The sequence below is a fragment of the Sarcophilus harrisii genome, chromosome 4 (genome assembly GCF_902635505.1).
Source record: "Sarcophilus harrisii chromosome 4, mSarHar1.11, whole genome shotgun sequence".
Lineage (NCBI taxonomy): Eukaryota > Metazoa > Chordata > Mammalia > Dasyuromorphia > Dasyuridae > Sarcophilus > Sarcophilus harrisii.
In genome coordinates, this window is record NC_045429.1 from 456,771,431 (window position 1) to 456,798,518 (window position 27,088).

The 27,088-nt window shown below is 50.8% G+C and overlaps 1 protein-coding gene and 2 non-coding genes across 8 annotated transcripts in view; all 3 read left to right on the top strand.

Moving 5' to 3' along the window:
• Positions 1–992: 992 nt before the first annotated feature.
• The window catches only part of ATG16L1 (autophagy related 16 like 1), a 28,091-nt gene continuing 1,995 nt past the window's right edge, over positions 993–27,088 (top strand). For 2 of the 6 annotated variants that reach the window (XR_004234104.1, XM_031968178.1), the window contains exons 1-18: positions 993–1,359; positions 5,460–5,553; positions 5,775–5,880; positions 6,029–6,102; positions 6,190–6,441; positions 10,503–10,568; positions 14,271–14,357; positions 15,007–15,063; positions 15,274–15,324; positions 15,984–16,086; positions 17,533–17,638; positions 21,893–21,963; positions 22,574–22,645; positions 23,990–24,110; positions 24,524–24,629; positions 25,129–25,278; positions 25,405–25,452; positions 25,790–25,891. Coding sequence is in view for 5 of the 6 variants with exons in the window: in XM_031968178.1 (XP_031824038.1) it covers positions 1,245–1,359; positions 5,460–5,553; positions 5,775–5,880; positions 6,029–6,102; positions 6,190–6,441; positions 10,503–10,568; positions 14,271–14,357; positions 15,007–15,063; positions 15,274–15,324; positions 15,984–16,086; positions 17,533–17,638; positions 21,893–21,963; positions 22,574–22,645; positions 23,990–24,110; positions 24,524–24,629; positions 25,129–25,278; positions 25,405–25,452; positions 25,790–25,891 (1,781 nt within the window). In the remaining variant the exon portion in view is untranslated. The remainder of the gene's footprint in view (positions 1,360–5,459; positions 5,554–5,774; positions 5,881–6,028; positions 6,103–6,189; positions 6,442–10,502; positions 10,569–14,270; positions 14,358–15,006; positions 15,064–15,273; positions 15,325–15,983; positions 16,087–17,532; positions 17,639–21,892; positions 21,964–22,573; positions 22,646–23,989; positions 24,111–24,523; positions 24,630–25,128; positions 25,279–25,404; positions 25,453–25,789; positions 25,892–27,088) is intronic. The other 4 variants (XM_031968181.1, XM_031968180.1, XM_031968182.1 and 1 more) reach the window with 4 other exon arrangements.
• LOC111720827 lies at positions 16,268–16,552 on the top strand. The gene has a single exon (XR_002770327.1).
• On the top strand, positions 23,343–23,611 carry LOC111720826. Its single transcript, XR_002770326.1, has one exon.

Consider the following 27,088-nt stretch of genomic DNA (forward strand, 5'->3'; position numbering starts at 1 on the left):
TCTATGTGTGTGTCGTTCTTTTCTCTCTTCCTGCCCTCTCTTTGTCTCTGTCTGTCTCTCTTTGCCCTGCCCTGTCTGCCCCCTTTGTCTCTGCCTGTCTGTCCGTCTCTCTCTCTGACTGGGGGGGAGGGGAGGGGATGAGGTAGAAACTGCTTGAAGGAGCCTCAGCCAAAGTGTCAGTCCTAAAAAGGGGCGCCTGGGCTCAGCCCCCTGCAGAGGGGCCGCCGGAACTCCAGGCCGGGGCGCTCCCTTGGCTGTCAGGGACTCGCCCGCTGGAGAAGTTCAGCGCCCGTTTCTTCCACCTGCCTCCCCTGGACAGGACCTTGACCCTTAGCCTTTCTGCCAGGACCTCTCTGCCGGGCCCTTGCCCAGTGCCCGTAAGCTTCTTCTGCCAGGCTAACCCTTCGGGCCGGAAGGACCTGCGCCCCCACAAGGGACCCCGCAGCACTTTGTCTGACGGGGCGGGGGGGGGAGGCGGGGGAGGCGGGAGGGGGAGGGAGGCGGGGGAGGGAGGCGGGGCGGGGGGGGGGGCGGACCCTCACCCCCCAGCACGTGGTCGGGGCCTTGCTAACTGCCCGGGGTCCGGAAGGCAAGTGACCGCAATAGAACTGAATGGAACCGAGCCGAGCTGAGCCGCGTGGAATGAAGTTGAATAGAACAGAATGGAAGCAGAAAGAAGGGACGCCCACGGAGCAGAGACAGCCTGAGGCCAGAAGTCGGGAAACGTCCGTGAGGCGGCAGCTAAGGAGAACGGGAGGCTCCAGGAGGTGGTGAGCTCTCCGTCCCGGAGGGGATCCAAGCAGGGCCGGGGGCGGCGCCCGGGGTGCTGCAAACACGCGCGGGGCCCGGGAGGGGAGAGGGAGAAAGCATCCCTGCACGAGAAGCCCCGCCCACGGGCCACGCCCCGCCTCCGGATCCAACCCCACCCCCGTCCGACCGCGAAGGGCGCCCGGAGACGTCGCCCCGCCCCTTGCGTAGCGCACGCACGTCGGCGTCGCGGGCGGGGGAGGCAGGACTTCCTGGCCCGCGCTCGTTTCGCTTCCGGCACGGACCGGAAGCCGCCGTTGTGCACCCAGCGAGCGGCTGCCGGAGGCGACGGAAGCCCTGAGGCGCGGCCCGGCCCGGCCCGATCCGGACCCGGAGCCGGCGCCGACCCCGATGCTCGGCGCCGGGGCGAGTGCGGCGGACGTCGGCCGGAAACAGGCGGCGGGGGGCGGCGCGGGCCCGGGCCGGTGACGGCGGCGATGTCGGCGGGCCTCCGGGGCGCCGGGCTCCCGAGCTGGAAGCGCCACATCGCGGAGGAGCTGCGGCGGCGGGACCGGCTCCAGAGGCAGGCCTTCGAGGAGATCATCGCCCAGTGTGAGTGCCCGGCCCCGCCCCGCGTGCTCGGGCGCCCGGAGAACCGGAAGGGGGCCCGAGCCTGGAGGGAGGGACCCTCGGTCCCCGGGGCGGGGGGAGGGGCCAGGCAAGTGTGCACGGCGCCGGCGGTGGGGGAGGGAAGGCCGGCGGAGACGCCGCGGGCCTGGCCGGGGTCCCTGCCCCCGCGGAGTCTCCGGCCCCCGGGGTCCTGGAGCGCGCAGCCGCGGCCCGTGTGTGCGGGGCGGCACCCGCGCCGAGGAGCTTGGGGCCCTTCGGCCTCTTTGTAAGGTCGCCAGCCAGAGCCGCCCCCAGCCCGCACATGTTAGTCACGTGGCACGGGGGGAGGGGCTGGACGCCCCTCGTCTCCGCCCGGGGGAGGGGGGCCCCGCCCCCGGCAGTTTGCCCCCCACTTCTCCCCGGGGGCGAGGGCTTCCCCCGGGCCATCCCCGGTGCGAAAGGAGCTGGGGGGGCTCGGTCCTAGCCCGCTCCCAGTCCTGCCTGCCCCAAACGGCTGGACTCTGCTCGAACCTAAGCCAGGGGCTCAGCCCAGCCTCCGTGGCTCCGCCCGGACAGTTTGAGGCGACTTTTATAGGAATGGGGGAGAGGGGGGCGGTTCTTACCACGCCATCTGAGAGAACAGCTCCCTTGGACCCTAGAACCCCAAGAAGCGGAGAGCCACGGGCTCCCCTTTGTCCTCCTCCTCCCTGTGAACTCCCCGAGGGCAGGACTCTTGGCCCAGTGCACTTGCTCTTACCTACAATTCTTTGTCCGCAAAGAGCCCGCTGGGATGAGGGGACGGGGCCCTTTTCATTCGGCGCAGACCCGAACCCGGGCCTTGGTGACTGCAAGCCTTGTCCTCCGCTGCCCTGCTGGGGATTTGTTAGAGAAACGGGCTGATGAGGGCTGCGGGCGCAGCTGCCCTTCCCATAGTTGTAGGCTGCCTCTGAAAGTCGGTTTCATTTTTAGAAATTTTTTTAATAACTGTAACATTAAAATTTAACTTTTTTACATAAAAGTAAAAACATGCACACTCTGAATTAACTTTTTAAATTTAGACCTCAGAAGGAAAGTCTCTAACAAGTAAGTGTCTAATAATGCCATAAGTTAAGTACACGGCGATGTTTAAAATTTGTGGCATTATTAGACAATTACTTGTTAGAGACTTTCCTTCTAAGAGTTGCCATGTATGCGATTGCTGGCTTTTTTTACACTTTAATACCAACATTATTGGGTGCTTCCTATATATGACTGTCATTCAACCCCTCAGAGCGCTACACTGGTAGCTTTTCAGCATAATTTCTTTTTCAAGATTCCCAACACCTTTGCCCCATCTGCAGCACTTCTGTCTGAAGAGTTAATTGCTTATTAGGGTAGGAATGATCAGCAACTGCAACCGTTGTAATAATGAGTTCTCTGCTGAAGAGCTCAAGTGGGCCCAGACGGCTGCTTGTCAGCAGTTTTATAGGAGAAATATTTGTTCAGGTTCTTGCATCAGAAGCCTCAGGCCCCTTCCAGCGACGGCAGCCCCTCTATATATCACTAGACGTGGGTTTGGGGCTTGATGCTACAGCTGTTCCGTCGGGTAACCTTGGCCGATATCGTTTCATATCCAGGGCTTCGCTTCTTTTCTTTTTTATTATTGTTATTATAGCTTTCTATTGACAAAATATATGCCCGGCTAATTTTTCAACAATGACCCTTGCAAACACTTCTGTGGCAACTTTTCCCCTCCTTGCCCCCACCCCCTCCCTCCCCTACATGGCAGGTAGACCAATACATGTTAAACATGTTAAAGTATATGTTAAATACAATACATGTGTACATATTTATACAGTTATCTTTATTGTACAAGAAAAATCCGGATTTAGAAAGAAAGTAAAAATAACTTGGGAAGAAAAATAAAAATGCAAGCAAACAACAACAGAAGGAATGGAAATGTTATGTTGTGGTCCGCACTCATTTCCCAGTGTTCTTTCACTGGGTGTAGCTGGTTCTGTCACTGATCACTGATCAATTGGAACTGAATTGGATCCTCTCATTGTTGAAGAAGCCACTTCTATCAGAATTGATCCTCATACAGTGTCGCTGTTGAAGTATGTAATGATCTCCTGATTCTGCTCATTGCACTTAGCATCAGTTCCTGTCAGTCTCTCCAGGCCTCTCTGTATTCATCGTGCTGGTCGTTTCTTACAGAACAATAATATTCCATAACATTCATATACCACAGTTTACCTAACCATTTTCCAATTGACAGGCATCCATTCATTTTCTAGTTTCTAGCCAGTACAAAAAGAGCTGCAGGGCTTCATTTCTTAACCCTGGTGTGATGTGATGTACCCTGGGAATACATGGCCTTTCAAGGCCCTTCCAGGTCTGTGATGCTGTACCTGATTTCTGTTTTTTCCTCCCTGGGCTAGCCCAGCGCCCTTTCCCTAAGGCATTACTGTTTTTATAAAGCCATATGGCTTGTCCCTGGGAGCTGAGAGGGCAGCTCGCTTACTGCTGCTGGGCTGATTCCGAGCCTTCTCTTCCTTGGAAAACTAGACACGAGATGCTTGGGAAGGGGCATTTCCCCAGTCAGCAACAAACCTCAACTTTGCCCGTTTCCCTGTGGTCTTTCTGTGTCAGAGTAGTGTCTTTCCATTCTCCCTTATAAAAAAAGGAAATTAGAGAGAAAAAGAAAGCACTGAAAGACCTAAAATAGCATCATGGATGCAGGATACTTTTAACTGGTTTTTTAAAATATTTCTGCTCCATATGACTGAAATAAATGGCCACCGTAGGTGCTGCCGCTGCCATTGCTCTCAGAAGTTGTCAAGTCTATTTTCAGAAACCCTGCTTTGATGGTGAGAGCTGCTGATAGACTAAGAATGCACGATGGAACCTGGAGAGGGTCCGGTGGCCCATGGGGTTAAGCCTAAAGCTCCAGAGGGAAGTTAATGGGTAGTCATAGACACCCTGGAGGTGAAACACCTAGTTAGTGGAAGGAGCCACAAACAGGTTAAGGAGTGCTGGGTTTTAGCCTCCTTGAGAGTTGTAACAGTCATTTCCTGGCAGCTGACGACAGAGTGGACACAGTGCTGAGCCTGCAGTCAAGAGAACTGAGTTCAGATCCAGCCTTAAACACTTCCTAGCTGTGTGACCCTGGACAAACTATTTAATTTCTGTCTGTATCAATTTCTTCATTGCAGAATGGGCACAGTAACAACCCTTCATCTCTTAACATTATTGTGAGGATTAAATAAGATTTGTGTCTGAAACATACATAGTAGGTGCTTAATAAGTGCCTGCCCATCCATACACAAAGTGCCATGTGTGAAGTTAGAACTGGAAGGTAATGGAGAATTCTTCTTGTAAGTTTTGGTCATTCCTAACTGGTTACTGGCAGCAGCTTAGGAACAGCAGAATCTGAGTGAGAAGCAGTACTTGAAGCAGAACGGGAAGCACTGAGGTTCAAGTCTGGCTCTGGGGCAGAGGAGCTAAATTTAAAAGTCGCCTCTTCCTCTTCCCTTGTCACCGATCCCCTTCCTGGGTCTCAATTTGCTCACCTGTAAAATGAGAGAATTAAACTCGGGTTTCTTCCCTTTCAACTCCAGGACTGAGCTTATGAACTGTATCCTTTGTGTTAGCAAACCAGCGGTCACATGGCAGTAGCTTTACTGCTTAAGTACGTGCAGGGCTGGGCCGACTTAACAGCCAGTTGATCCAGAGCAGATCTCGGGCTCTGGGCCTTGGTTTCCTCGGCTAAAAAGGGAATGGAATAGAGTAAATGATCACCGAGGACCTTAGGCGGGAAGCTCCCAGTTTCCGGGTTTCCATTCGGCATCATTCCTAGTGCCCCTGATTGAGTGTTGTGTACGGCGTGCCTCCACACCCTTCCTCCACCTTTGCAGCCTGTGCTTCAAATGAAATCCATTCAGAGTCTGCCTATTAGAGATTCATCAAGGCCACTAATGGCACTCTCACCTTAATAGAGGAGCTTAACGTAGATCGTGAAACACCTTTTATACAAATATCATCAAGGATATATCAGCAGTCACTGAATTCTGGCTGTGTGCCTTTGGGTTTGCATCTTATTCTTGAATTTCTTGTTCTGACAGATAATAAGTTGCTGGAGAAATCAGATCTTCAGTCGGTGTTGGCTGATAAATTACAAGCAGAAAAATATGATTTGCAAGGAAGGCACGAGATCAGGTATTCTGTAATAATTAAATATCTCTCCTTTTCTCACCAATCCAGAAATGCATTCACTTTTATTCTAGTTTGGAAGTGAACTTAGGGTTACGGATTATTTCAATAATTAGAATGTTGCTGTTCTGTTATTTAAATTAGATCCTAAAGATAACTTGATTTAATTCCTTTTCTTCCTTGTCTTCCCCATATTTACTTCCTTTGGCTGCTTTTTGGGATCTCAGTCCAGGACATGATGGCATGTGGAATGATGCTCAGCTACAAGAAATGGCCCAGCTGAGGATTAAACATCAAGAAGAATTAACTGAATTACACAAGAAACGTGGGGAGGTGAGAACATCTGTCTCTTAGGCTCATTTGTTCCCTCAAGGTGGGAGGGGGAAAATCATTACCATAGAAATGTGATGGAAGGCCACTCAACAATTTTTCAGGTGCAGTTTGTACAACAGCTTTTGAATAAATTGTCTTTCTCCCCCAGTTAGCTCAGTCGGTGATCGACTTGAATAACCAGATGCAGCAGAAGGACCGGGAAATGCAGATGAATGAAGCAAAGTAAGTAGAAATATGACTTTCCCAGAGATCGGTGGCTGGGACCCACTTCTTGTTCATCCCCTCTCGTTCACTTTGGTGTACTTCCAGAATTGCTGAATGTTTGCAAAAAATTAGCGAGCTGGAAACAGAGTGCCAAGAACTTCGAAATAAGCTGCAGGACCTCGAAAGAGCCAACCAGACACTCAAGGATGAATACGATGCCCTACAGATCACCTTTACTGCCTTAGAAGAGAAACTGCGGAAGACCACGGAGGACAACCAAGAGCTGGTCACTCGCTGGATGGCCGAGAAAGCCCAGGAGGCCAACCGCCTCAACGCAGAAAACGAGAAGGACTCCCGGTGAGTTGTCAATGTTGGGAGGCGCTTTTCCTTCTTAAGCTAGAGGAGTCCCAAGGAAGCCTTTACCTGTAGCTCCCTTCTGGAAAACACCAAGAAAGTTACTCTTCCCCCTTTGATTTGTCCATTGCATCTTCACACTAATAGAAGGTGGTATCAGTTCTCAAAAGCCAGCTGACATTTTATGATTTTGAAGCATGTGGTGTTTTGTTGGGAGGTTAATCCAGCCTTCTGGAACCTCACTTAGTGACCTCGCCGAAACACTTGTTAGCAAGTTTGGCAGGCATGTTTCTAGTAATCTAAACTGACTCCATTTAGACAGTCTTTTTTTATAAGTATAGTAGATTTCTTAGTAATACCTAACAGTACCACATCTTTTATTCTTTATAAGTTCTGCAGGCAGATAGGTGAGGACATCAGGGGCTTTCTATTCCAGCCTGGACTTCAAAACCTTTCTAAGATCCCAAACGTGTGGTCATCCGGCCTCTTTCTCAGATCTAGCAGTGATAAAAAGCCCAGAATGCTTTGGGAGTATTATAATTATTGTGACATTGAGCCTAAATTCCCCCTCTCTGTAAATCCTATCTGATATTCTTAACTTCTTCCTTCTGGCCACCATAAATCATGTCTCTTCCTTGTGATGACTCTGCAGGCCCAGCAAAGGGACCTCAGGGCCTTCAGCTGCTCCTGGCACGGTATCCTTCCTGGCCATCCTCTTTGAGTTGGGCCAGTTTTTTCAGTGTTCATCATTAAACATCACAGAAGCTAGAATTGGAAATGGAGCCTTTGTAATAATGTAAAGCTGTGTTAAACAGACCCTGATCTGTCTTCTTCTTTTCTGTCATTAGCTGTGCTATGGCAGCCTGGTGTGTGTAGCTGCCACATCTCATGTTAACTGTCCCACCTACTCTCACCTTTTCGTGTGAGCTCTGGGTTTATCATGTCTTCCCCCATCTCCTATTTTGAGGTCCCTATGAGGACACTCTATTCAATTTGACCCCATTTCTAGGCACCTTCATCCAGATCTCTGATCTTGTTGTTGTTGAGGAACGCAGGGCCAAGAGCATCCCTTCACTGCTCCAATATAGACACTCCTCCAAATTAGCATCAGTCCATTAATGGATTTTCATTATTTCAGTCAGTCTCCAGGATACTTGATTGTGATGCCATCTAGGCCCATCTCTCCATCTTGTCTGTGTTGGTACCAGGAGATTCCTTGTCGAGTGTTCGACTACAATTCACATGTGCCGTGTGTGCCTGTGGCTTCCTGCTGTCCTCAGAACCTGGTGTTATCCAGGCCCCTTTCTAAACACCCCAAACCATCCTTTTAATAATAGAACCTAGAATTTTTCTAGAAATAAAAGTTGCCAGGGTTACTGCAAACTCAAATCTTCTTTCCTTTTCCAAAAATGGAAACAAATTGCTTTTCTCTAGCCCTGCTGGACCTCCTGTTGTCCGCACACACAGAGGCTCAGGAGTCCCCTCCACCAGTCCTTTCAGTATCCTTGTCTCCCACATGCTCAGTTCCTGGAGCAGAGGAGGACATCAGCCTGGCCTGAAGTTTTGTCTTTGGCTAAAGACCTGAATCCCACGGATGGCAGCTGACCAGTTTGGTGCGGTCTCCTGACTCCACTCGAGTGTCAGTTCTCAGTCAGCTATTTGGGTTCCATTCTTCCCAATGCAAAAACCGTTTCCCTTGTCAGAAAAGCAAACTTGATAAGAATTGAGTAGTTCAGCCTTCACTTCTACAAACTTTGTGCCAGATACAGGCAAGAATGAAACTCTGAGATTGTGGAACATATTCTAGGCTGGCTCTGGGAGAAAGGGAACTGGGAATGAAATGGCCGCTTGCCCAAAGGCCCAGGACTGTTATTAAGAGATGCAGTGACTTGGGAAGCTCCTTTCTGTTTATTTTTCCCAACCTGCTCCAGCTTCCATCGTGGTTGCGTCATAGTACAGGAAGATCAGCTGTGACCTGGCCTGATCAAGGTGCTTAACCTCTTTCCCGGCCTCAGGGACTCTGGGAACCTTCTCCACAGGTGATAGCAGGAATTCCTTGCACCCAGTGAAATCCCCCTCCATTCCAAAGGCAGTTGGCCTCAATTTCCCTCCTGATCTTCATTGGGCCCATTCAGGAATACTTCACTTCTTCCTGCCCAGAATTGGTATGATAATGGGCTGTGCCTTCAGAGTTTCCTTCTAGAAAGTTACCTATCCTCCACCCAAGGTCCCCTGTGAATTTTAGGCCACTTTTGATCCAGAGGCTTAGACCCAATCTCCTCTCTCACCAAAGAACTGTGGCCCTGTCGCCACATGGTGTTTTTTTTGCCCATTTTAGGGAGAATCCCCCTAGGGTTAATTCTGCTTTGTCCCTCTGAGGCCTGATTGACATAGCCCCAAATGTGAGTGAGATGGCACCCTGTGCTGTCAGCCAGACGGCACAGTAGTAGTAGATTCTGCCGCTGCAGGTCCCCACGAGAGGCCTTTTAGGGAGCAGCCTCTGTTTGCAGGAAGCTGGCTGGGCCCCCTCTCCTCTGTGAGTGGCTGCTCTGCCCAAGCACTTCCACCCAGCGAGCCTTGGGGCTTTGACTCGGGGTGAGAACAGGGGACGTGAAGAGGGCAGAGTCATTGTGGGAAAGATGAGCCTGGCAGTGGCTGCCCGTGGGTCCATGCCAGGGCATGCATGAAGCCCATCCAGATGGCAGGTGGCAGAGCAGGCAGCCAGCTTGGGGCGGGACACCGGGGAGAAAAGAGGCTGGTTCCCTTTGTGGGAGGCTGCCTTTGGGCCTTTTGGCCAGTGAACTTCCTCATGGGGGCCCAATGCACCTGCCCTCTGCCAGGCGAGCCCTGCAAGCTCCTTGTCTATCTCCCTGGACCAGCAGTGCCCATGGGAAGGCATAAATCAGGGGTCCTGCCCTCAGAAAGGCAGCAGCTTAGTTTGGGAGACCAGTGGCAAAGGGACAGATTCCTCCTACATGTTCAGGCACATGGCTGTCCAAAGCAGAATCCTCTGTTTAACTGTTCCAAGTCTAAGAACAGTGCCTGGCACACGGCAGCCACTTAAGTGTGATTGTTCCAATTCGTGGCTGGCATTTACAGGAAAGCACTTTACAGATATTATCTCCCTCTGTCCTCACAGCCCTGGGAAGTAAGCGGTATTCTTATTCTCACTTTATAGTGTAGGGAACTGAGGTAACCAGTGGAGATGGCTTGCTTCAGGGTCACACAGCCAGCTCTTGGGAGAGCAGAAAGTTGGGTGAGGGTGTGGAAGTGAGGAACCGTCCTGAGGCTCTTTGATTTCCCTGGTTCTTTAACAGTATCTGTACAATCCCAGTACCCTTCATTAACCTGGGTTATTATGTGGGTTTGGCTCAATTTTTATCAGTGCTGTGGTTTTTATTTTAGTAGAACGTGGTACTGCTCGTTTAACTTTTCGTTTTGTATTCTTTAACCCAGGCTTTTCCATAATTTTCTGGGTCCCTTTTTGTGTAGTAAACCATCATAGTTTGAGCAAGGCCTTCACGTGATGAAAGTGTGGTTTTAAGATGTGTCAGGTCACAGAGTACAGGCTGGGCTGAAAGGAGAGATTAAGGGGCCGGGGGCAGAGGTTCAGGCAGGAGGACTGGGAGAGAGCCAGAAGAGACTGGGAAAGACAGGGAGCAGGGAGGAGGAGGGGAGCGGAGCTGTCCCTGGAGGAGGCCGCCAGAGAGGGCGGGCAGCTGGGAAGGTCATGTCAGAGCTGCTTCATCTCCTTTGTGTGGCTAGGGCGGCCTGGAAAGGACCTCCATTCAAAGCCCAGCTCTCCCCTTAGTACTAAGTCACATGACTTGTCTGCCACTTCTTTTCTCCCAGTATGATCCTGGATTTGCTAGTGAAAGGGGTGACTCAGGTATATGGTGGGGGGCGCGCGTGCGTTTTGGTTTGGGAGTAGTTCTTTCTGACGCGCGGGTATGTTCCTGGCTGTTCTAACAGAATCAGTCAGGGAGCTCCCTGTGGGCAGAGAACAGCCTCTCAAGGGAACAGAGGGCTTGTCTTTGTTGTTAAGGCTGTGGCCATTTTTCTAGGCGCCGCCAGGCCCGGCTGCAGAAGGAGCTTGCGGAAGCCGCCAAGGAGCCATTGCCCGTAGAACCGTAAGTGTCCCAAGCAGCCCAGTTCCAGGGTCTGTGCCTTGTACCTTACTCCCTCTACAGCCTACTCACCAATGCTTGGATATGGGGGGCAGGGTGGAATGCCACCAGCAGGATGGCTTTTGTTTCTGGTTCTTAAAAAATATTCAAATGGAGGCTCCAATCTTTACCCTCTGCTGCTTTGGATGCACTTAGTGGGCCCCAAGGAGCTCTAGGTCAACTCCTCCTGAGCTGAGACCACCTGGCTTCTTGTTCCTGTTGTTTACAATATGAATTTAAATAAAGCTCAGCTCTTGGAGGAAAGTTGTTTTAGAAATTCCAAAACCTCCTGGTTCTGTTTGTTTTCAGGGGTCCATTCTGGAACCCCACCCCTCCCCCCCTTCCCACCTTAACAACTGGAGAGGGTGGAAATTGGCTGTCCCATCAGCCTTGCAGCAGTCAGGGCACCGCCAGTTTCCTTGGCCTGAAGTAGGCTCCTTAGTGGAGCTTCCGCTACATCTTTGCGCTCCAAAGGACTCTTCCCCAGCAGTACGCCTGGCTGGTTGGGAGGAAAAACGGCCCCTTGGCTTGCCCTCCTGGTTCTTTTTTTAAAAATGTTCATTTTCAGCCTCTCCCCAGCCCAGCCCTAGTTCATGGGGATCGATTCTTGTCCCTCCTTGGCAAAATTTCTGAGGGACACTAGCATCATTTCCCTCAAATCCTATGAAAATGGTCAGGATTTCCAGGAGGGGGACAAGTCAAGAGTTTTCTGTCTTTTCACATGAGGAAGTGACCGTTGGCTCAAAGCCACAAGCGGAAGGAACTCTGCTGACAGTCAAGAGCCACCAACCTGCAAGCCGTGGCCATCCCCAAGCTGGGGAAGAGGGTGGGCCCAAGGCAGCTCATGCTCAGCCGGCCCAGCCTGGCAGCTGCCCTCTCCCAAGAGCCAGAAACCCTCCCATGCTTCACACAGAGTTAGCCCTTGGGCTGGGCGTCTGCCACGCCCTCTCTTCTGCTTGACTCAGAATTTATTTGGCTTGTGCTGAGAATCTAGGTTTTCAAGTCTTAAAATGCCAAGGCCAGCACCCAGAGGAAGCAGGAGAATAGTCCCTCTGTCCGGGAAGCGGTTCCAAGAGCTGGTTCTAAATCATTCGGTGGGCACTGGCCCACCCAGATCATTTGGTGCATTTAATACCTTGTCAGTCTTAGTGTAACACGAGGGGGGTGTGGCTCTGCCTCTCCCAGAAGTCAGGATTTCGGAGCTAGGAAGGGGCGGCCTCCCTGGGGATATACCAAACAGGAGGAGCTGAGGGCAGTTGTGTTTAACTCTGGTCCTTTGAGTAAAGCAATTAGCAAAAGAATGAGACTTCAAAGCAACTGTTCTAGAACCTTGGAGAGGGAAGCAGAGGAGAGGAGGAGGAGGAGGGCAGGGAAAAGGAGAGGAAACCTCTGACAGGGGTAGGGGCGGGAGGTCATAGCCATTTGTGGGAAGGGGGAACTGAGAAGCCTCCCAGCATGCCTTGCGCTGCGTGCTTCAGCTAGCCACAAGATGCTTCTTAACACCTGGGAGGCTTGGATGCCTCACAGATGAGGCAGAAAATGGCTTTGCTTTGGTACTGACCTCTCAGGGCAGCTTTGGGGAGCTGCAGGCTTCATAAATAACCCAAGTCGCTTTAAAGCTTCTTGTAAACAAAGCACTGGCTGTGGGGCTTCATGTGCAGGGCTTTTCTTTCAGGTGGTGGAAGGGCGTGGGGGCCCCTGAATGTTTGTGATTGTCCTGGGATGGTTACCAAGCTCCTCAGTAAGCTGCCACTATTTGGGGGGGGAGGGGGCCACTTGGGTTCAAATGACTTCCCTAAGGTCCCAGAGCCAATTAAATGTGAAGTGTCCGAGGCTGGGTTTGGACCCAGGGCATCTCCAGGCCTCTCCCACCAGGCCGCCCAGCTGTTGTTCATGCTGCGTGCAGCCCCCGAGGGGGCGAGAGTTGAGACACAGCTGGTCCAGGACCTCCGGTCTAAGCACATCTGGGCATCTCCACACTCTGCTTTGTCTTGGTCCACTTTCCACTCTCAGCATCTTGCAGCCCTTCTCTAGGCTGTTTCTTCCCAGGCCCAATGGGCAGATGTGCTGGCTATGTGGTAGACATCTTGCCCCTTACTGGGGGACGATGAGGACCTAGGTCTTGTCTAGCCGTGGGCTGATGGAGTTAGGTGCAGGGACTTTGGTACGGCCTTCAGTGCTCCCACAAACTGTTTCAGAAGTCACCAGCTCCAGAGAAATGATCTCCCCACAAGTTGAGCCAGCTCAGCCCGCAGGGACCTGACTTGCTGCCTTCAGTAACAATGTCCCCTGTTCTGTGGCCACATATCAGATCCTGGCACCCGTGGCCTTTCCCCATAATTGGGAGGGTCTTCATCAAATAAAAGTAGCCTCATTTCTGGGGCAGGTTGAAGGCTGACAGCTGCATCTGTCACCCTCTAGGGGACGTCGGATATGTCCTCTATGTGGCCAGGTCTAGTTTCTTCACCTGTCACAAGAGGGGGTTGAGGGTCGTGGCCTCCCGGACTCCCTCAGCAGTCCCACAAGACACTTAACATAAAGACCTTCAGGCAAATGACCTGCCTAGAGAGGCTGGGTCAGCCCCCACGGGACCCAGAGGATCCTTGAAAGTTTGCTGCCCCCCAGCTCATCTGTGGGCACTCCAAAGCATGGAGGGTAAATCTCTTCTTCATGTGCTTGTTAATGTGGGGGCGAGATCCTCCCCTTCCATCCTTTGGTTTTCTTCCCATCCCTTACTGAGGCTGCCCTTCAGCAGGAGGCCTTTAAGAATGAAGCACTTTGGGGTCTTTATCAGTTGAAGAGGGGTCAGTGGCAAGGAGAGAAGGCATATTTTTAGTGGGGGGAGGGTTAACTTTGAAAATAACAATAATATTTAACTAGCTCATCGAAAACCTATGAATGGTAAATGCAGCGAGTGGCGGACTTTTGCACCCGTCTGAAAGTAAACACAAGCCCTTGGGTGTGGAGAATAGATCTTGGAGCCCACTGAGTGATGCTCGTCGGGGCCCAGGCTTCCTGGCCTTCCTTCCCCTTTAAAAGGGGACCCTTCCCTCACTTTACAACTAAACTGAGGCACAGAGGTCCTGGTCTGGGAAGCCTAAATTGTCTTTGAACAGCTAGGAGTCCACGCCCTCATGTCAGCAGAGACGGTTGAATGTGACATGTGAGTGACTTCTAGGCTCCGGTTCATTGCTTTAAAGCCAGCGGCTGTGTAGGGACTCCCTTCGACTTCTCTGTTGGTCCCTCATGCCCACGGCCAGCCTGTAGGATGCTTGGCAGATCTTTGCCCGCGTCCCCTCCCCTTGATAGCCCACCTATGCATGGAGTCGGTCACATGGACCTCAGCCTAGGGACCATTTGTTTATCTCCCCCACCACCCTCCCCTCTCCCGGGAACTGGACAAGACCGGTTCTCGTTCAGTGCCGGGTCTGGCTGTGGCCCTGCTTGCCACTCCAAGGGGACCGGGGTGTGATTGGGTGGAGCTGAAAGCTTGGTTTGTAGAAGTAGATGTTTCTATGGAGCCCTCGACTCAACTTTAGGTGTGAGCGATGACTTGGGACATTAGGCCTAGTGAGAGTGGTGACGGACGAGAAGCGATACGGGGCATTCGTGATGGGGCGGCCGCTAGCCACTCCACCAAGCAGAAACGTTCCCATCCTTCCCTAGGGATGATGACATAGAAGTGCTTGTGGATGAAGCTTCAGATGCGGCTGAGGAGACGTCGCCCATTCGAGCAATCAGCCGGACAGCCACGTAAGCACGATGTGTGTTGGGAGGGAAAGTGAGGTCACTTCTCGTGCTCCCTAGGGAAGCTTAGCTCCCCCCGTGGAAGTAAAAGCAGCGAGTGTTGGACTGGACAGAGCGAGGGCAGCAGGAGGAGCCGGCAGAGCCTGCCACATTACACGGGAGGGACAGGAAGGAACGTGTGGCCGGCATCCCCCGGACTGGCAGCTGGGCCTCCGCTCGGGCCAGACCCTGTCACCTTGTTAAAGTTGTTGGAGGTTTAGAACAAAAACGTGACAGCTTGGGAAATGGTGACAGCAAATTCACGTGGACCAAACTTCTTGTTTCATTCCCGAGTATTTAAGAACAGCCAGAATTGCTACAGGTTGAAACTCTTGAGAGCAGAATCCTTTCATGTTAGGAAAAGTTTGTGCTTCTTGACATGGAAGGAAGGACAGGCTTCTTCCTCCCCTTGCTACTCCTCTCAGCTGGGTTCTCCCTCCTGCCTCCCCCTGTGTGCATCTCCTGGTTGGTTCTGTGCTATATTGTTTCTCCCAGGTGGGCTGTGGGGCTTCTGGGTAAGATGTTCTTCCAGATTGCTTTTTTGTGTGGACTCTATTAATGGGTTTTGGGGGGAGACTGTTCACAGGGTTTAAACCTGTCCTCCTGTCCTCTTTAGTAAGCGACTCTCCCAGCCTGCTGGAGGCCTTCTGGACTCTATCACTAATATCTTTGGGTAGGTTAGACAACATTCACCTTTTAATTTATGTATCTGTATATGTTCAAGTGGGAAATGGAACGGACATGAGAATATCAGTGATGCGAGCAATACAAAGTATTTGAATGTCAGCTTTTCTTCTAGCTTTTGCCCTCCCCTCCCTTTTTCCCCCTCGACTTCCCGTTTCTTACATCTTGCCGTGTGCTGACCTCTGACCTTTCCCTCCAGTCTGTCCGAGTCTCCCCTTTTGGGACACCACCCTTCTTCTGATGCTGCCAGGTGAACACATTATCCACTCTTAGCCCAGCATGTGAGTGTGGGACATAGAGACGATGCTGACCCCGTTTCCTTGCCCTCCGTCACTTGACATACACAGGACTAACCCGGAAGCTTTGCATGTGCCTCTTAGCCCTTCCAGATGGGACCTGGGGTGGTTGGACCTTCCACCCTCCTTGCTCTCTGTTGTTAACCTTCCTAATCAGCATGCTAATGCCAGCAGAGGCTCTTTAACACATTTGTGCATTGGATGCTGCTGGGGTCAGGAGCCGGGGCTGGATTTTCCCCATATTGAAAATTAAGACCGTGAAGAGGCACAGCACTGATCTCAGAAGTCTCTTTAAAGATAGAGAACAGTCCATTTCACTGTTCTAATGATGATGATGTAGTTCTGGAAGACTGGGCACCGAGCCCAGCCCGATTGAGCATCCTGGAGTCTGTGACCCGGGGAACAGGGGCTGCTGGTTTGCGCTGGTGACCAGCCCACCAACACGGCTGGTCTTAAGAAATATGTTGTTTGGTGACTAGCCAGAGTGGGAAGGGAAAGAACTAGAAACAACCCGCTTAGACAGTTCATCTGATTATTTTGTCTGCCATCTTTACCTGTGGTAGCTAAGCTTCGTCTTCCGTTTTAACATGTTTGCATTTGTCTTTTCCCTCAGGAGGCGCTCTGTCTCCTCCCTGCCTGTTCCTCAGGATAACCCAGATGCTCATCCTACTTCTAATAAAGAAGTGCGGGTCCCCACGACTGCAGTTTATGTCTTTGTAAGTAGGGGGGACGAAATATGTGGGAAGCACCGCGCCACCCTGCACCCTTTCCCCCCTCGCCCCTCAGGCAAATCCCCCTTCATTGTGCCACTGAACTTGAACCAAAGTTACTCGTTGAGCCGGGCTGAGCTTTAGAGCCAAGGTCGCCCATCACCCGGGCATGTGGGTCGTTTCCCGAGGTCAGTGATGAGAAGTCAAGGTCTGACCGCACCGAGAAATCACATTCCCGCTTGTGGCCTTCACGGCTCCCAGCAGCCCATCGCTTCTCACCCAGACACGCTTCAGGCATGCTGATCCTGGGACGGTGGAGCCGCTGACAAGTGGGACGTGTCCGGCGTGTGCTCCTTCGAGGAGAAGGGAGGAACACGCCGGGAGGTCGTCCGACAAACCTGGCCTGAGGAGCTTGGAATGGAGAGCCACAGGGATGCGATGGTGCGTGATCTCAAGTTTTCAAGCTGAGACCTCGTGAGCTGATTGGCAGCCTGAGCGCACAGGAGAGCCATTTAAATCCAGGAAGCATCCTGGGAAGGGAATTAATCCTGTTCCCCCAGCTAGCTAAAGAGTCCTTGGTACCTCCCAAGAAGAGTCTAGTCATAGTAGTGAATGCTTATAATTAATCAATCACTCATGACCCCGTACTTAATTCTGACCCTGTAGCATCACATCCAGCACGTGGTTCTGTCTTCTTAAAAGACATGGGAAGAGGCACTTGTAAAAACAAAAAACAAAACAAAAAAAACCTAGCTCTTGACTTCCTCTGCCCATCTTGTGAGCAGTCCCCGCCCTTGCCCTCCTTCACAACTGCTGCTGATGCCTTTTGACTAGCCAGGAATCCTCAGCTCTTCCTTCAGTGGTTTTTCAGCATTAGTCCCAGACTCCAGAAGACCTGATCATAGAATTTTCTTGGAAAGGATTTTATTTCCTAGAAAAATGCTGGGATATTTTGATGACTGCACTTGGCCCTGTGGATGCTTGTGCTTACCACTCACATCTTAGATTTATAGTAGCACAAAAGGCTCAGCACATTAATGGCTCCCATGTCCTCAGCCTTATGGAGCAGAGAGGACTTAGCAGAGCGTAGATTGTTTTTCCCAAAAAGCTCTCTCGGCCAACTTGTGCATGGACTTAAGTTACAAGGGTACGGGTTCAAAGTGCATTACTCTTAGAGGAACAGAATTGATAGAAAGATTTAAGGGAAAGGGGTACAAATTAAGGCCCCCTAATGTGGTTCTTAAAATGAACTTGTAGCTGTGAGAGCACACTCACATTAGTAGCAGCTTTAAAGCCAGTACGAGTCTGAACCAGAGACGCACTCTTATTTATAAACGGGCCTGCCTCAAGATATAAGACCCAAGTTTTGGTTATGGTCCCCGGTGGTGGGCCTCCATCAGTATCTGGGTTGAGGAGATGATCGGGAGCTGAGGTGCAATTCTTGTCTTCCAGGACGCCCATGACGGAGAAGTGAACGCCGTGCAGTTCAGCCCTGGCTCCAGGTTACTCGCCACAGGAGGCATGGATCGGAGAGTTAAGCTTTGGGAAGTGTTTGGAGGTGAGATGCTACAGTAAAATAAGAGACCACTAGGAACGTCAGGTTAGCTGCCATTTCGTTTTGGAAAAAAGTTGGTGTGAAAGAGACTTTAGTGTCTGGGAGAGAGGCTGTGCTTGGGAGGATCTTATTCAATTCCCGATGTATTTGAGAGAGGACATTGATAAATGTTAGTCAGAGCTGCTAGAGTGAAGGGCCTGGAGATACAGCCACATGCTGGCCTGAATACTAGTTGTCACATCGGAGAGGCTAGATTTGTTCTGTTTGGTGGAAGCCGTACTACTTGACTGGATAGAGGGAAAAGTTTCCTAATCTAATCAGCTGTTTTAGCTGTTCAGAACTGGAAGGAACTGCCAACTCCCAGTGGATTGCCCCATTGCTGAAAGTCTGGGGTTTGGGCCAGATGGCCTTTCTCTTTGGATATTCTCGTGGTGTAAAGTTGATCCTGGGCTCTCTGTAGCTGTGTCTGTAGAAGAATAGCTTTGGAAGGCTTTCCCAAACTAGAATGGGTTTCCTGTCCAGACCCCCTGAGCTATCTGTCCGCCCAAGACCAGCCTAGGCCCCTGGAGCTCATCACCAGGGGCACTGCCTATGTTGGATTATTTGGCCAGAGCAGCTCTCAGAGACCTTGACCCAAGATGGGGAGAGTTCTTTGGCTGCCTCACTTGCAGTCTCAGTCCAATTCTGCCATGGATTGATCACTTGTCAATATGCCTTCTCCATAAACCCTTCAAAATGGGCTAGGTTAAGTAACACAAAACCGGTGGGCGAGTGAAGGTGTCCAGCCAAGCAAAAGACCCTGGGAGGGCCCCCAGGAGTGGAGGGAACTAGTATGGGAGCTTGTGCTTCAGTCACAGGAGTGAGCTCAACCTTTGAAGCCTCTCAGATTTGGGAAAGGGAAAGGATCACTGGATTCCCCTATTCCACTTAAAAATGTCGCTCCCTTGTTTGGCCAAGTTTGAGCTAAGAGACTCCCCTAGGTCAGAGACGGTGTCGGGGACACCCTATGAGTGCTGTAGCTTTGTTCCTGACAAATACTGTCACTGTAGGTCAGCTGAAACCTTGGTGCCAAGAGCAGCAGGCCTCAGGGAGCTACCAAGGCCTTCACCCTCAGGCCCTTCAGAGCTGCCTGTAGTCCTCACACTGAATTGGGGCTCGCTTGTTGATCCCCGCAGTGACTTGGCAGGCTGGTTCCCCCTTAGTGGACCATTGGCTAGTCTCCCATGTTTATTCAGGAAGCAATTGTGTGCTTGGGGAGAGCTCGACCCACCTGCCAAGGAGTCCCAATGTGCAGATCTGCCCCTGGAGTCCTTGGGCTGCCAGTGGTACCTAGTAGATGGGCATGTCCAAGGCATCCAGGGCTTCTGACTAGAAGCCTGTCAGACGCTAGTTACCTGAATCCTGTTCATTCTCCCTTTTTGGCCTGGGGGAAATAATGGCCTCTGTTGATTTTCCCCAGAGCAGATAGCTGTTGTTGCCAGTCGTTGAGAACAGTGACGGAAGCCAGAAAAGTGGCCTCTCGGCCACTCGGTCCTTTGCAGGCATCCAGGGCTCCTTAGGCCCCAAGGGATCTGTGAATCTGGGTGGAGAAAACATGAGCTCTTTATTTTTGCCTGTGTCTGGCTAAAATTATTGTTCTGAGAAGGGGATGCAACAGTGTTGACGGGATCTGTGACACCCCAAATGGTTAAGATCACTCCATGTATTTGACATTTCTTCAGGAGAGATGGCGCTACCTATGCCTGCTCCTCTTCCATTAAAAACTGTTAAGAAGCTTCTCTTCGATCTCTTCCCACAACCACCGCTGACTTAGAAGGGGCTAGAACGCAAGGGTTTTGGTTTTTTCCTGCCCGGCTACATTTTTGTCCTAAAATCTTCCTTCACAAATAGTGGTAGATAAACTTAAATCCTGGTCACAGCTAGGGCCTCACAGTGCCAAGGTTGGAAAAGTTTTAGAACTGCACCGTCCATGGCAAAAGTGTCTTGAATTACAAAATTCTACTCATTGCTGACAGATGGTTATGAATAATAGGCCACTGGCTTTTCTGTTCTCCTCACTAATCTGTAGCCAAAGAGACATTTTGTGGAATAGAAGTAGAGACAAAGAAGGGGGGATGTTTTTCCTTTTTAAAATTTTGTTTTTATTGTTGATAACTTTTGTATCACCTATGTTTCTCCCAATGTCCTCCTTTTCTCTTCCCCCAGCCATCTCATATAACACCATATTTTTTTTAAAGAAAAAGAAAAGTTAATCGGTTTGAGATCATAGCAGGACATTGAAGAAGTCTGAAAATCCTTGTAGTGTTCCCTATCCGTGTGCCTCCTGCCTCTACAAATGAGGCAGGGAATGCCTCGATTTAGAATGGTTTTTGTGATTTGGTGAACAAATTTGCTCAGCCCTGATCTAAGTGAAGAACTGCCGTGTAGTCTGTGAAAGGAGTCCCGTTATTATCTGAGAAGGTGCAAGCTCCTCCATATCAATCCAGGAAGACAATGCATTGGAAGGAAAGATACACACCAGAAATCCCTCCAATGGGACTCAGGTGCTTGTCTTGCTGTAATCAGAGCCGGTGAGGTGGCCCAGTGAGTAAGAAGACTCATCTCCCTGAGTTCAAATGTGCCACAGACATTTCGTAGCTGTGTGATCCTGGGCAAGCCCCTTTCCCCTGTTTCCCTCAGGTTCCTCATCTGTCAAATGAGCTGGAGAAGGAAATAGCCAACAAAAACCTGAGTGGGATCATGAAGAGTTGGACAAGACTGAGCAACAATTGTTTGCTTTGTCTCAGCCAAAGAAGACTCCTGATTTGAACCAAGTGAGCCAAAATCAAAATCTCTGCAGAGTAGAAAATGAGCTTGGAACCTCAGGTGTAAAGTTGACCCTGGGCTCTCTGTAGCTGTGTCTGTAGAAGAGTAGCTCTGGAAGGCTTTCCCAAACTTAGAAGGGTTTCCTGTCCAGACTAAAAAGTGGGTTAGTTTTGCAAAATAGCGGCTAGAGCCGAAAGTGGAGGAATAATCGTGGGTAGACTTTCCATACAAGACAAGCTTGGCCACAAGATAACGGACTTTCAGCCACAGCCATTCTCCAGGACCAGCTTGGGTCATAGAGGTACCAGCATCGCGCGGCTAGTTAAGAGATCACAGGTCTCTGACATTCAGGGTGTTTTCAGTCTTTGCCCAGATGTACCTCCAGGGCCTCAAGTCCAACCACTACCTGAGCAAGAGGTCCCTTAACAATAAACACTTCCTAAGGGGTCACCCCGGCTTTTGCTTGAAGTTTCCTGAGATGGCCAGAAAGGACCTGAGAGTATCTGGTCCGTCTCATTTTGGAAATGGGAAAAGGCCCAGAAAGATTGTGCCTGGCCTGGGGTCACATGGCTGTCCACTGGCAGATGGGTAGCCAATCTCTCCAGAGGCTCTGGCCCTCCTTCCATGCTCTTTGCCCATAAAAGGTGTCTAGGAAATGGTGAATTGAGGTGGATTGGCTTTGCCCTGCCATCTTGCATTTGGCATGGAGGGGACCCTCACTTAGGAGGCCCTCGGCCTGGTGAAGGAGAGGAGGCCCATTCAGGGTACAGCTGGACCAGCACCATGCCTGGATCCGCAGCCTCCTGTCCCATGGTCCCCACACAGCGGTCAGACCCTTGGTGCAGGTCAGAAGGAACCAGTCGATGACCAGAAAGAGCTTCCAGAGGCCCAGGCTCTGCCTCCTTCAAGGCTAACCAAGGCATCACCAGCTGACCCTTCCCGCCTCTGTTTATGTCCAGGATTGGCAGTGAATGGTGTTTGGGATGGTAGAGAAGATGGCTTCAGAGGGCATTGGGCCCTGGGACAGAGTAGCTTTGTTGGTCCTGAATCGGTGAGGGAACGTCTCGTGTCAGGTCTTCCCTTGCCCTTACTGAGGAGTTTCTCGGAATTGCTGGGGCTGCAAGCTTTTCCTATAATCACACTCGTCAGCTCACTTCCCCGGGGACCTCCCAGGGACCCTCAGGCTCTCTCTGAGAATGACCAGCACAAGAAAACGTCTTCGGTTTCAGGGTTCAGAGGTCTCTCTGTTGGCCTTGAGAGACATGCTTCAGTGGAAAGATTTGGCCTTGGGGTCAGAGGCTCTGGATTCAAATCTCAGCTCTGCCTCAGGTTACACTTGGTCTCTCTGAGCCTAAGTTTCCTCTTCTATAAATGAGTCTGGACTTTGAAGATTGAAGATCTATGGCTCTTAGAATGATCATGAGGCAAATCTCATTTTCTTTTTTCACACAGATAAGTGTGAGGCGAAAGGCTCCCTTTCTGGCAGTAATGCGGGAATCACCAGCATTGAATTTGACAGTGCTGTAAGTATTGACCTAATGCCGTTGAACCTTGTGGTAAAAGGGCAGAGCCACTTGTGCCCATCGGTGCTTATGCTCCATTGGATGAGCATCTCCCGCCATCCTAACTCAAAAGCCAGATCAGAGAAAGAGTCACGTACACAAAACATTTGTCACATCCCCGTGTCAGTTCTGGCCACTCCTGCCCTGGACACTAAACAGACCATTTTTAGAGTGGTCAGGCTAGGGGTGGTCATCGAGATGCCAGATTTTTAAGTAGATGGAACCTTAAGCAGACACTGCAGCCAGTTGGTGAGCAGGAAAGGTCTGGGGGGGCTGAGGAGCCTTTGGGTTGTCATGTCCCACAAGTGCCTAGCATTCACTGATGGGCTCACGATGTTTGCTCTGACATCAGTTCCTCTCATCTGTGGCCTTTTTGGGTGATTCCAGATGGTTTGTTGACAGCTAAGTGTGTGCTAAGCCTGACACACGCAGGGAGCAGGAGGCCCAGGGAGAGACCCACACACTGAGCAGCTGCAGAGAATTAGTTCTTATTTCCCTCTGGCCTTGGGACTGGACTTTCACAGAGGTTCTGAGTTTCTTGGGCCTGATCTTAGTGTCTGTGTCCTCACAGGGATCTTACCTTTTGGCATCTTCAAATGATTTTGCCAGCAGAATCTGGACCGTGGACGATAACCGGTTACGGGTAAGGCTCCCCCTACCCCCCAAAGCTAGACTGCAGTTGTGGGCACTAGGAATAGCTGGAGGGTTCTAGATTGGATTTCTTTCCAGCAGATTCTCCAAGACTGGGTTGCCCCTTCTCTCATTTTGCACAGTTGGTCATTCTTGTCTAATAGCTAGATTGCCACTTTTCACTTTGTCGAAGGTCCAACTTCAGTGATAGTGTGCAGAGTAAAGCATGTGGGAAATTTCTAAAGGTTCATCCAGAAACCAGGTCAACAGTGTCCATCTGCAATTGCAGTGTGGCTGGGCTCAGAAATCAGTCTTGTCCTTTGGCTTAATATACAGCTAAAAAGCGTATCTAAAGTTGGCTTTGGACATCCGGTCAACAAGCATTTATTATGCTCTTACTGTGCCAAGCCCTAAGGGGAAACCTTGGGGAATGCCTCCCAGGGAGACAACATGCAGAAAAGACCAAGCTTCTGGGAGTGGGGACTGAGAAAGGCCTTGGACCCAAGGGGCAGGAGTGGAGCTTTGTAGAAAGCCCCGGAAAGGGCCAAGCCTTCTAGCGGGGACCCAAAGCAGGGAGTGCCGGCGGCAGTGCAGTGATGGCTTTGTAATTCTCAGAGAAAAAGTGAAAAACCTTGGGACTTGGGCCTGGGTCATAGATAGAAGAACCTGGATCTTGTGAGGCTTTTGAGCCTTGTTCTTTGCATAAAAGGGGTCAGTGATGAAGAGTAAAAGGTCTGATTACCCTGAGATGATTCCACCTCCCAGTTCCCAGCAGCCTCTTGGCTGTCAGGCTCTAGTTGTGCCGTGGCTAAGCTGAGGCCTGCTGACATCACGGGGTGCCCCGCACACGTGTGTGTGTTTGCTTGAGTTCCAGTGAATGCACCATAGTGGTTGGCGTCCAACAGTGGGAGTCGGCAAGGAATAAGGGTGGCGGGAACACATCTCTTGGGGTCTGATCTGAACCTTGCTAACTGAGGCCTCTGGGTAGGAAAGGATTGAGAACATCCCCTCTGGGGTGAATTTCTTCAATATGGGACACTGCCACGACTGCCCTCAGAGGGACTCCCTTGCTGTGTCCTCCTCCTGGGTGAGCCCCCCCCCCCCCCGTAGTCAGGAGAAACAGTGGCTCAAGGCTGTGGTTTGCATCCCAACACTACACAGTGCATTTGCTATGGAGGAGTCAGGCCCCGCTGGCACTTAAGGCCACAGTGGCTTTTCACTGTTATGTCAGAGTAATTGCTGGATTACTTCCGGCCTGAGTGCTTCCTGCAGCAGCCAAAAGACTTCAGCTAAGATTGGGATAGCCCTCCCCTGCCCCGCAGGCAACCCTTCTTTTACCCTGTTCTCTCCCCTCCAGCACACGCTCACGGGGCACAGTGGGAAAGTCCTGTCTGCCAAGTTCCTGCTGGACAACGCCCGGATTGTTTCGGGAAGTCACGACCGGACGCTCAAACTCTGGGATCTGCGCAGTAAAGTCTGTAAGAAGCTCGTCATCATCGTGTATCAGCCCTCCTCTGCTACATAGAAATGCTAGTGACCATGGCCATTCTCTGTAATACAGATCTGCCTCTAGAGCAGACTCTGCGAGTGATGAGATGACAGATGCTGGTGGGCTTGGAGCCGCTGTGTCATAAGCATTTCCATTTTACAGATGAGGAAACTGTCGGTGGTCAGCAGCAGGCCCGGGCTTTCAGAGCCCACTTGGTTCCACTGCTCTCACCATTTTCCCATTTGCTAGCAAGTAAGGTTCAGTCATCATTGCGTAGGTTTGCAATACCAGCAACGCTCTCACCATGACCCTGCAACGGGCACTGAAAACACTTTAATTCCAAGACACTGGTGAAGGGGATCGTGGGTCTGTTTGGCGAGTCAGGACCATTCTCCTTTGCAGGTATAAAAACGGTTTTTGCTGGATCCAGTTGCAATGATATCGTCTGCACAGAACAGTGTGTAATGAGTGGACATTTTGACAAGAAAATCCGTTTCTGGGACATACGGTAAAATAATTGTGGCCTAAGAACCAAGGGGAGAGGTTTTGTGCAGGACTTGTTCCTTGTATGACTTAGAAAACTATTGTTTGAGATTCCCCAAGCCCCTGGCCCTTCCTTTACCTCTGTCTAGTCCAAGACGACGGGGCCCTTCTGTGTGACCCACTGCCCTTAAGGGAATATCACTTTGAAAGCCCCCAGAACCTGGAGGAGCCTCTCCACCTCTCAGGGGCACTGACAGGACCAAGCAATGTTCTTGGTTACCAGTGATGGGAAGGGGGAGGGAAGAGCTGGGAAAACATGAGTAAAGGAGGAGATTCCATTGGACCTACTTCGTCCTTGTACCTTCTTAAGCTAATTTGCCGTTATCTTGGTAATAGCACTCAAAAATGGATCCGTGATTTCTGAACTGTTTGGTAGTTATTCGTAGTAAAGGAATAATAGTGTTTCTATTGCCCTGGCGATTTTTTCGTAATAGTGGCTCTAATACCCTTTGCCTCCTCCTTAGATCTGAAAGTATAATCCGGGAATTGGAACTCTTGGGGAAGATCACAGCCCTTGACTTGAATCCGGAGAGAACAGATCTCTTAAGCTGCTCCCGAGATGATCTCCTGAAAATTATTGACCTACGAGTTAATGCTGTCAAACAGACCTTCAGGTGACCCAAGGAGGGTGATTTGGGGCCATGGTCAGGCTGCCCGGTGGCTTGAGGGTTACGCCACATCGGGCTTGGGGGCAGAGCTTTTGGGAAGGACTTCAAGTTTACTTTGCTGTTTGATTTCAGTGCTCCAGGATTCAAGTGTGGCTCTGATTGGACCCGAGTCGTGTTCAGGTGAGTGCTGCTCCGGAGGCAGAGCTGGGTGATCTTTTCTATAAGGCTGCTCGCACACAGCAGTATCCGTCTTCTCCATAGTGTGATGAGGTGAGGTCATGCTGCAGTGTTCTGGGTGACTGTCAAGAGATTCTGAAGGGCCTCAGATTTTGCCCAGAATCCCTTCATTGTCCCAGACACTGGCCCTTTTGCTCCCCCTCTCCTGAAGGGTCAGTGACATGCGCCTGCTCCATTCCAAATGGCCGTGAGGCTCAGACCAGCTTTTAAGGTAGTAAGGAGCACATGGCAATGTATGTTTGGGGGATCCCATCTCTCCCCTTCTTGCTTCCTCCCCCAGTCCTGATGGCAGCTACATAGCAGCTGGCTCCGCAGAAGGGTCTCTCTACATCTGGAATGTGCTCACAGGCAAAGTGGAAAAGGTCCTTTCAAAACAGCACAGGTAAGATGGTGGCTTGGGTCAGGAGTCCCTGGAGGGGGTCCCAGAGTGGGCAGGCCAAGAAGCTCGAGTTGGGCCAGCAGGTTCCTGAACGTTTTCACTGCTCGTTCACATTGTGCAGCTAGGATGGTGTAGAAAGAGCAGGAGCTCCAGGTTTTAGAACCTGTGTTCAAGTCCTCCTTGTGATCGAGCAGGTCTTTTCAGCCAAGCCTGTAGGATTCAGTGATTCAGCTTTGAATCCAGCTTGGGAAGGACCTTCAAGGAGGAAGCTCAAGGGAGGGGCAGGGAAGGGCAGTAGCTGGCTTTGATCCCACAGCTAGAGAGCAGCCGAGCTTGGGCTAAGGCAGATACCCCTGAGCCCAAGTGCTTCTCTTCACCTGGATCCTGCAGTTGTAGGAGTTACCCCTCTTAGAAGAGACGAATGGCAACTAAAATACCTCATTAGCAACAAGGATGCTTTTTTTACCCAAAAAAGATCACTTTTTTCAAGTTTTTAATGCTTGAGATTCATCCAGCAGATTATCAGTCATTCAGTCCTTGGGCAGACTTAGAGCCACTGAAACCCCAGGAGCGGGCCGCACACCCACCTTCAGACCCTCGAAGTCCAAAGTCTTTGCCAGTAGCCCAGCAGACTCGGTCCCTTTGGGGAAGCCATCTTTGGCAGTGGGGTGTGACCCAGCAGCTAGTGTAGGTTCCATTTGGAAGACAGAGGCTCATGTTCTTGATAGATCTTTTACTCATTCTGAAAATTGAGTGCTTTCAAGACACTCCCAGGATTTCTTAAGATTTTGATTTCCAAATTAGTTTTCTCTCCCACGTCCCTAAGATGGCAAGCAATGTGATGCAGGTTAGCCATGTACAATCACATGAAACCTATTTTCCACATTAGTCATGCTGTGAAAGAAGAATCAGAACAAAAGGGGAAGCCCGGAGCTCTGCCTCCCATTCAGCCTGGCTGGCTAACAGACCGCTTCCTCCTTCCCTAGTGACGGGCATCCTTCAGTGAAGACCCAGATTTAGGGAGCAAAGATTAAAGAAATACAGCATTAAAGCCTGTTTCTTTCCCGTTGATTCTGGTGAACAACAGTCTTCTTTTTTATTTCTCAAGCTTTGATCTGTTTCCAAGCATACTTTTTAGAAGAGTTTTATCTGTCACTTTCCAGTGATTTTTCTCCTTTAAAACAAATGTAGTCAAGCCAA